General features: G+C 42.1%; 1 protein-coding gene across 1 annotated transcript in view; it reads right to left on the bottom strand.

Annotated features, from left to right (window-relative positions):
• MOXD1 (monooxygenase DBH like 1) overlaps nucleotides 1–10,244 on the bottom strand; it is a gene marked incomplete at both ends in the record, with an annotated part of 48,671 nt that extends 38,427 nt beyond the window's left edge. The window contains one exon of the mRNA XM_080614834.1: nucleotides 9,972–10,244. Coding sequence (XP_080470960.1) covers nucleotides 9,972–10,244 — 273 coding nt within the window. The remainder of the gene's footprint in view (nucleotides 1–9,971) is intronic.
• Nucleotides 10,245–10,457: the final 213 nt, after the last annotated feature.

Genomic DNA, 10,457 nt, shown 5'->3' with positions numbered 1-10,457 from the left:
AACTGATGAGTTATGTTTGTTTAGAGAAATAATTTTGGATTTGCTTTTCCAGAGGGAAACAATGGGTCTGTTCTGGGATGGTTCTTGAAGATAGGTACTTTATGGGATCAAAATGCTCCACTTTATCCCTGCATCAGAGCTTGGACTGAGGCAATGTATGTCTATACACAGCACCATCCCTGCTCTGAAAACACTCCTTGATGGAACCTCCATTTCCTTCTTAAAAATAGTTAGGGTTTGTCTAGATAAGAAATGTAAACTTGTCAACATCAGCTTTTAACAAAGTGTGGTATCTTTGCTGAAATGCTACACTGTATCAGAGGAAGGCACCCTTGTATTAGAATAAGCACCGACAAATTGAATTATTGAGGAATATGAATTCAAGAACAGCTTTTCCTCATGTGAACAGGTTGAAAGTCTTTGCCTGAAACTGGCATGAAGGAAAGCTGGGAGATGTGAAGCAAAGTTAGGTGTGCACACTGAACTCTTTTGCTGGTGAACTTCACCATCCCTTAACAAGTCTAGAGAACACAGCTGCAACCAAAAAAACCTCTTGTGATACAGACCTGACTTCCATGAGCCTGCAGGGAGCATGCAAAAATAACTCAAAGAAGGTCTGTAATTAAGGTATTAGCTCAGATGTGCCTTGATAACGTGATTGTCAGTGTAATTATTTCACTCTCCTGGATGATAACCAAAGGCAGGTCAAAGCTCTGGCTCCCTGTGAGGGGCTGATGTGGTGTCTTCCGGCAGATGCATTGGAGAGGGTGGTCCCAAACCCCACACCCCAGGAGAGGACCACGCTGCTCCCTGCGGGGAGAGCTGCACTGGGAAAGCTGTGTTTGGTACTCACAGTGCTGCGCTCCCAGGCGCTCACTACCTACCCCTGCTGTTGACACTGTGCAGCACCTAGTGCAATGACTCGCCTTTAATTATTTTGTGGGTAGATGCTAATCTGACCAACTAACATTAATCTTTTCCATGTGAATATTTCCGTGAAGTAATTAATTCCTTTTCTCCACTTAGTTTCTCTGCCTGATACACACCACCTGGAAACAACTCTGGAATAGCAAGGTGATGAGAATACCTGGGAAGCAAACTTATGTAGTGCCCAGGAAGACTGAGATGTCCATTTATTTCCCACGTCCTGCAACTCCACTGAGTGACGGTGGACCGCTCAAGAGGAATCAAGTGTCAGTATGCTTCCCAGGAACTACTTAGGAGTTAGCAAGCTGCCTCTATTACTTTATTCTTATTTCCTTTGTTGAAAATACCCAGATGTTCATCACAAAAAAAAAAAAAAAAAAATTCCTGAACAGCTCAAAATTTCATTGCTCAACCTCTCACATTAAATCTTTTTATCCATTTTAAAACAAAATAAGGCCACATTGCCAAGGAACCATACTGATCTCTTTCTGTCCACAAAGAAGATTTTAAGTTAAATAATACCAACTTTGATCAATGTACTCATCAGAACTTAAAAGCCTTTAAGGAGTGTATACAAAATGAACAAAAGGAGGTTATAAAAAATGAAGATACATTGACAAACTGTGATGCAGCAACTTCTTGTAAAAGTAAGAACAAGTTAGTTGTAGATATAGCTGTATAGATATGTGTCTGAATCTTTATACATCTCGTATGCTTTCAGAGCGTTTTCTACTCTTTCAGTAGAAAAATAAGACTAAATTGAAGTCCTGCTCCTATGGTACAAATGCAATCATAACTACCACATTTGGACAGCCTACACTCCATTTAGGTCCTTGTGTCTAGTGGAGGGAGAAAGCTGGGTAGGTCTGAAGGCCTTTGAAAAGTGACAGCACAGAGGATGGATTCACCAGGACCAGAGAGGGGATGTTAGGCATCTGGGCTTTGGCTGAACTGAGGATACCTAAATATGGTTTGAAACTCTCCCAGGGCTGGACTACTGTAATACAGAACTCATCTAAAGTCACAAGTTCCATTCATGTAATTCCATAGACAAAGGAGTGTGACATTTTCATCAACAGAATTACAGTGCTTTGTTATCTGTCACACACGGTCTGAGAAGTGCCTCATATTGGAAGAGTTTATTCTTACGAGGTAAGGAAAGGCTCCAATGTGGCAACCTCTTTTACACAGACTTGGTTTTGCTACACCATCCAGTTAGGCAGAAAACTTGTGTCTTTTGTAGGACAGATTATACTGATACAAGCCCCCCTTAATTTCAGGGAGTCCCAGAAAAGAGCTACAATCATTATCAAGTGCTTAAAACTTAATTTCTGAAACACTCACAGCACAAACCTAACAACATGGATTGACACACTGATTCGGAGCTTGCATCCAGATTCTTCAGTTTCTCATATACACAAAAGTATATAATATACATCAAATGAAGATCAAGCTTTCAAGTTTCACATCAATTTTACCAAAGTTTAAGCATTACAAAAAGGGTGAAATGACTGTATTTTTCTATATGAATACTTTATTTTAGTTATTAAAACGGTGTTTAAAACACTTCAGAAGTGTTACTAGTCATGCTACATAACAACAACTATGTTATTTTACTTCAGAATTTGCTTATGTAAACTATTTACGTGTGGAACATTTGAAGTTACTGTACTCTCTTTAATAATATTGCATAAAATGGCATATTAAACTCTGGACTTGTTTGTACAATCAGTCAAATAATTAATCATTTCGTTCCTCACATTACATAGAAGTTGAAACAACAGATGGACGATGAAAAACCTTCCAGACTGTACAAGTTTTTTTATATTCTTTTCCATATGTGAAACAGATCATGTTATACTGTTTTACAGATCCCATTAACCTCTCTCTTCCTTAAAAAACATGTTTTGTGGCATATATGGTTTCTGATTGCTGCTGTACAAATAGTTGGGGAGAGTAATTTCTTAAGGATGGGAAAAGAGGCTTGTTTCTCCTTGGAGAATGTAAGCACAGCTGCAGAGGGAAGCCTGACCCCAAAAGCATTATCAGCTGTCATCGCAGGCTTGAACAGGTGTTCATGGGACTCCCTCCCCAGATCTTTACAATGTACAAGATTGTTTTGTTTATGATACCCACTTCCCATCCTAAGTTATATACAGCACCCTTCAACCTCAAGGAGCATAAAATAACTCTCATGCTGTGGCCTCATCCAGCAATCACCCTGCAGGCTCAGCTTACGAGCTGGGATTTATACACTGCTTTTCTCTAACTGAGATATGCGAGCTGTGTTGCAGCTAGTCCTCACTGATGGTCTGTAGCCAACCCATACAATTTCAACTATACCCAGACTACCAAAGTGATGCCTTTGACCAGGACTGAAGACAAGTTTGGCAAAAGGAATTGGGAAGCAGTAACCAAGATGAAAGTTGGTGCAGGACAGGATCTATCTTAGTATAAATAGGATGAATAAATAGCTACAGTATGCAAAAGAATTGACCAAAATGTGTGTCTGAAATAAGCACCAAGCTATGCCTCTCTGGGTTTCCAAAAAAAATAACTGTGGTTAACATTTCTCTGTTTTATTGTCACATTCAATTTAAATGGAATCCTGCTGTTCATGGTTCCAGCACACACTGGATATTACCACCAAAAAGAAGCTGGTTTTACACTGTATTTGGCAAGAAGCAAACAGAGCATGAGTTTACAAATAAGCAAACCAAACTGTTTTGCAACCTCAAATAAATTTCAGCTTGAGTTTCAGGCAAAGATCTTACTATGCTTTTATGTTAGGGAAAAGCAGAGCCCAACCACAGAAAATTAACACGAAGCATCACTCCTCTGTATAAAAACACCTTGAGAGCATTCCAGTTGACTGATCAAATCTTGAGCTTGGCCACAGATGAAAAAATAGCTGCAGAAAGGGTACAGCAAGAGCAATCAAGCAGATGCAAGAAGTTCCTACAGTAACTGGGATGGGCAAATTCATCAGCTGCCCTATGAGCGGTCTGCTTGTAATTAATTGATTTTGGTTTTTATTATTATTATTTTTTAACCTATACAGCAGATTATCATGCAGTGATTCCGTCCTTGCCAGGAATCTCATTCACACAGGCGGTTCCGAGAAGCTGCGCACAATTCCACAATTCCTGGTACAATTCCAATTAAACTGGCTGGATTACACTGGAGTAAATATGGATTATTCACTTCAAGCTGTACTACTAACTTTGACAGGGACAGAAACATTTTATCTGTAACAAGTAATTGTGTGCGTGTCTGCATTTTAGATGCAGACCTACACATATACACCTATACACACAGACACACAAATTTTCCACTAGTGTACTTACAGACACAGTAATGCATGTATGTGTGTGTTTACATGTACATATATTTTCTTTGCAAAAAGAGGTTGTGTATTTTTTACACACAAAACATAATTATTTACTTAGAGACACATCTTTCCTCATTCAGACTGTGTCATTTGCATACACTTCAGTGCGTTTCTTATATCTTGTTAAATGCTGCCCAGGGCAGCTTTCTGGTAGCCTTCAGCTGGCAGTGACACTGCTTGGTTTCTGTGGCATTCCTGGGAGATACAAAATCATCATTTTCTTCACATACATGTGAAAAACAATGAAATGTGGAGAGCTCCCTAACTTAGTGCACAAAGGCATAAGAAGCACGAGTGGTTAGAAGCTGAAATACTACATCACTTATTGCCATGGATAATTTGACTTTGCAGAAGGACCTATCCAAGTCTACATCAAGAATAAATGTTGATTTAAGAGGTTATATTCCAGTTATATCAGAAGCTATAAAGCTAGATTAAAGGCTGTCTTAACACAAATAGACTAGACAAAACATGTAGCAAAGGGAAAGAAAACCTGTAAGTGGGAGATACTGTGTGATCCAATCTTACAACTGCACCTTATCACAAGGAACACTCCTTACACAGGAGCCACATTTAAGCAGTACAAGTTTTCTTGTTTTAATTACTTCAATTCAATTATGAGGAAGCTTTAAAAATACTTAAGGGATTTTCAAGCACAACTACTAGTGATACTTGTTCACTAAATTTCTCAATGTGCTTTAGAAAATCTCCCCTCTTCCCTCTTGTTTATATTGAGAATGAAATCATTCCCCAATTATTTTAAGTCTCTGCATCACTCACAGTGGCAACATTTCCATCCTGCCCCAGGTACTTATTTTTGGGAGCTGTAAAAAAATTTCATTTTCTTCGTTTTTCCGAAATCCAAAGGACAAGAAAAAATATCATGAAGAACAAAAAAATCCTTGCAAAACAGCCCTACTCCCCAAGCCTGCAAAATACAAGATCCACAGAATTCTTCTCATCTTTTGTTCACCAACTGTTTCCATGTCCTAACTATTGTACCTCTGAAAGGAAGATACAAAGCACCCAGCCAGTGGAGATGTACACTGGAGTGTCTCTTTATGCCCCACATGGAAGCCAAGATGGACACATTAGTCATCTGGAGATTTTGCCCCAATGGCCAAAGTCATAAAATACCTCCAACAAAGTCCTATGTGAAATATGTCAGTGTGGCACCCGCTTTGCATCTCTTTCTTGGTGCCTTTCAAGTTGTTTTCTAAACAGTTCTTTTGTTGCTGTTGGCATGAGTGCACTTAAAAGCAGCATATCGTTAAGTACAGAGAATGCTCACTGTTTTCTGTCCTTTAAAATCCCTTCCAAGTACTTCCCTATGAGCAATTAAGCTAACTCTATGGGATACATTTGATAACAGATATTCTTTAGTTTGGGTGACAGTTAACAAGCAAGGCTGTAATGAATAATAAAGTACTTTTTAGTGACACACAGTCCCTATTCACCCTAAGTAGGAACTATTTTTGTGCAAGTTCAACAGAAGATTCTAACAATGCAACCCTCTTGTATAATGTGCACAAAATAGGCATTCATCGAGGAGGATTACTCTCCCCAAAATGGGGCTCTCAGCAGCTACGTGCTGTGGGTGGGGATGCACAATTCCAGACAGGGGTGGAGACCAAGGAAAAGGCATGGGTCTAGCATGAAAATGCATGCTGTGTCAATTCATAAGCACAAAAGAGATGCATTTAGAAAAAAAAAAAAAAAAAAAAAAAAAAGGGAAAGAACAGAAAAGAGAAGGAAAACAAGAGGAAAGAAAACTAGATGCAAAAGCTAAGTCTGCCCCAAGAACTTTTATGACAAGTAACACATGCAGCAAGTGACGACCACAATATTTCAAGGTAACATTTTGCTAAGTATCAACTCTCCTTCCAAGTCCACCCCTTCCCTGTAGACACAGAGGCAGCTCCCCACTTTCCAACACCAGCCCTCACTGGGATCTTCTACTTGTTCTCAAACACGCTCACCCAAAACTCACATATTCTGCTGCTCTGTCACCACAGGACTCTTCACTAACATGCAAATATAATCTGTTCACTCATCTCTTTTTCTCCTTCTGCTGGGTAGAGGTACCTCTCTCATGACAATGCAGTAACGTTGCATGTGTATTCATATGTATTCATACTATGTCCTCTACATCCTCCCAAAATATGTCTAGGTTCCTACTCCAAATACTGACCTTCTGAAGCATTAAGATAGTAAATGTATAATTTTCTGATCATTCAAATGCTCTACAAAAACTATTCTGGTGCACAATGAAGATTTGTTCTTTGTAACACTTCATACCACTTTTCACCTTGGTATATTTAGAGAGAACTAAACCTCAGACTTTCAGATCATTTTATCCTTTACTTATGCCAGACACCCTCTTATCTTAAATACAGCTCAAACACAGAAAAGCAATCCAACACAAATAACTCACTACACCCAAGTTCAGGATACACCTAAAAACTGACAAAGTAAATCCCAGTCTCAGATACCCAGAACTTTGAACCACCAGCCTTTTTTTCAAAGCAAGCACTGCTTGCTAATGGTGGGGAATATCATCTACTTGCTCTGAGAGAATGAAGGGGAAATGATTTCTCTCTTCTCTGAAAACTCTCTGGAAGTTTGCCGCTACCTTGATACACAGATCTTCTATAGACTAAGGAGCATCTACTTTTACCTTTACTGATGGCTGAAGCCTACATTTACGTGCTTGTTCGGAGAAGAGGACTCTTCCCTCCAAGAAGATGTTCTATTTTTAAAGGAGGAGAGAGAATTTATAGGGAAAAAGAGTCTAAATTCTCCCAGGAGACTAGCAATTTCACTGCCCACTTGAAAGGCTATAAAGGTGTTTCAGAACATCATCTGAAAATCAGGCCACTAACAAGTATCTCGAAACTTTCAAAAAACCCAAAAAATGACCCTTCTAAGAGTTTAGACCACGATGCACATTTTCCGACTGATGATCCTGGAATAAAAACATATTTCTGAAACCAAAAAGAAAAGTAAGTTCTTTCATTATAGAGTGTACTTATTTTATGGAGTGCAGCTAGGCATAAAACCACATACTTTCAAGGGTACTATCTATGAAAAATTCTTTCTCAGTAGTAAATAATGTAAATGATGATGATGCACACTTAACACAGAACATGGTGTTAAAATATTAACTGTATTTGCATGTCCAGTAAAGGGAAGAATTAAATATTATTGAAACAGCATTCCAGAACAAGTTCTTCATTTTATAGCAATCTCTGCTGACTGGCCAGAAAATGCCTTTTGACAAATTTTGTTTCTTCATGATCTTTGTTTCTGTTCTTTCCTTATTGGTGAAGTTCAGAAATATTTTAACTGAGCAGCTTTTAGAAAGACCTCAGTCCAGTTTAAAAAGAAACCTTGCTGCCTAGAACTGAATAAGGAACAGGGATGGAGAAAACCTCATGCTGCAAGCAAGCTTAACAGTTTTTCTTCTGTGTCTTACCTACTCAAAAGTGCAACAAAACAACTCATACGTAACTCTTAGTACAGGATATGTTTGTGTGCTAAATTAGGGTTTCAGAAAAATATCTGGTGTTCTGTAACAGGAGGCACTTGCTACAGTCCTTCCCTCTTCTAACTCAGTTATATCTGTCATAGGATGCCAGCGAATAAAATCTGTGAAAGAACGGAATTAGTGTGGGGTCATTTTTAGAGGATGCTGAACACCTATGAGGGATGCGGAAAAGAGCCACAAAAGTGCTTTGAGTGCTGGGAAAAATGTCCTGCAGTGGGATGCTTAAAGAGGTCAATGTATTTATTGCGTGTAAAAGAAAATTGAGAAGTGACTTGATTACAGCATATAAATAACTTTATGGAGGTGGGATGTGGGGGGAATAGAATTTTTAATACAGTAGAGAAAATACACAGCTAGAACCTGAATCCAGACAAACTAATACAGGAAATCAGGAACAGCACTGACTCTCCATTGCCACAGACTATCAAGGGAAGTGATAGATATTCCATCACTGGATGTCTTCACACTAGGTTTGGATGCCTTTCTAAAAGGCTTGCTTTACCCTAACAGGATCTATCAACTAACCAAGTGCAAAGTCTGGGTTTCTTTCAGTGGTTAATAGGTGTATCTTCCAAAGTGTAAAGCTCCAGAAAGCTTTACATCCTGTGAGCCGAGAGCTCATCGCTTGATGACCAGAATAGGGGGCTTTCATTATTAGTGTTTTATTTAGACTGAGTTTCTCAGAAAAAAAAAAATTAATTTTGAAATATGGAGAAAAAATACTCTGAAAATCAACAGTCTTAACTTAGTTAAGACAAATATTTGCCTAACTTCATATAGCAAATTTACAGCTGAAAAAAAAAAAAAATGCTAGCAACTCCCTTTTTCTGGAAAAGTTTTGATTTTATAAAATCTTGATAAATATTAGGGATAACATACTAAGCATTTAGTTTTCTTAGGGTGAAATGTTAATAAACATCCATACTCTTAAATAAAAAGCTCTCAAAATTTGAGCAGCAGCTTCAAAGATCAACTAGCTCCAATACAATGAAGAAAAGACAGACAACTTCTCCTAGACAAAACTCTTAACAACTGGGTGTTACTCTCTTCTTAAATCACCTCTTTAGAAGTTATTATTTAGGCAACTGGGGAGAACAAGATGTCATGCCGGGCCTGATTCCCCCTTCACTCACTCTTAGGACAATCTCTCCCTGAGCTGGTCCCCTAGGACAAGCTCCTCCAAGCTTGAGCTCAGGTCGCTGAGAGGGGACCGATGATGCTGATCCCTTCCCTTCTTACGGCTCATACCCCACCAGTGCCCCTCAGAGGGGATGGTTTGCTGGAAGCCCTAGCGGAAACTATGTCCCATGCTCCTGCTCCCAGCCATAGCCCTGGCAATATCTAGACACCTACAGAAACATACCTAGAGAATTATGCCAAACAGTTGGGCTCCTCTGAGATTGCTTGAGCAGACCAAGCACAAGCACCAGGATCCCCAGTGGTTACTCTGTAAATCCTTTCAATACCAGGGTCAAATCACCTCCGGGTGAGGAAAGGAGGAATACCAGAGAAAGGAGCAGCATCGGCTGTGTCCCAGCAGGCTGGGAAGCCGGTAGGATCGTGCCCTCATGCCGGTGGGATTACGAAGAGACAGGTGAGGCTGCACCGGGACGGCCGAGTGCCGTCCGTTGCTGGCAGGGTGAGGGGAAAGTAGCCACACCTCGCTGGGAGAGACTCTGCCACCCTTCCCCAGTCCTCCTTGGGTCTGGGCTAGAGGGGCGGCAGGGAGAGAGCGCCCAAAGGGAGAGAAAAGAGCTGCTGCATTTTCTGGGTAAGGAGGAAAGAAACTTGACACCTTTGACGAATCCTGTGTAAAAGTTTGGAGGGAAGGTTGGCAGGGAGCGGGTCGAAAAGGAGCAACTCCTCCGGCGGGAGAGGACACAGAACAATAGGGGTACCCAAAAAAACGGAAGGAAGAAGCAAAGGGGTTCGGAGATGAGAGGCGAAGAGGCTGCAAAAGAAAGAGGGGCAGGAAGAGAGGAGCGTCCCGAGAGAGAAACAGCCGGGAAAGGCGGGCGGACAAAGAGGATCCGAGGCGGGATAGGAGTGCCGGGAGCGCTCCCAGGCAGGGAAGCCCTGCAGAGTAGAGAAGGAGCCGGGCCTTACCTGCAGGTAGGGCTGGCCGCGCTCCACGCCCCCCACCACGATGTCGGCCGAGGCCATGCCGCCGCTGGCCGAGAGCCCGAAGCCCACGTATCCGCGGGTGCGCACCTCCAGGCGGAAGGCGAGGGCGCTGCCGCGGCGGCCCCAGCGCAGGCGGTACGCGGCCGCGTCGTCCAGCACCGCGCTGTGCGGGTAGCTCCGCGGCGGCTCGGCGGCGGTGGCGGCGGCACACAGTAGCCCGCCCAGCACCAGCGCCCAGGGCCGAAGCCGCCGCATCCTCCCGCCGCTCACTAGCGGCTGCCGGTGCCTCTGTGTGTGCCCGAGAACGCGTGTGTCCGGACGTGTGCGTGTGTGTGTGTGTGCGCGGAGAAGGGGGGCCGGGTGCCCCGGTCACCCCGCCCCGCTGCGGGCGGCTCCGTGCCGGCCGGCCCCGTCGGGGCAGCGCGCCCTCGGCAGCAGCTTTGTTCGCTCCCCGCCCCGGTCAGGCGC

Source organism: Psittacula echo (assembly GCF_963264785.1).
Source record: "Psittacula echo genome assembly, chromosome: 4".
In the NCBI taxonomy this organism is placed as follows: domain Eukaryota; kingdom Metazoa; phylum Chordata; class Aves; order Psittaciformes; family Psittacidae; genus Psittacula; species Psittacula echo.
Note: the sequence above shows the minus strand (reverse complement) of the source record. Positions and strands in the feature narration are given on the sequence as shown.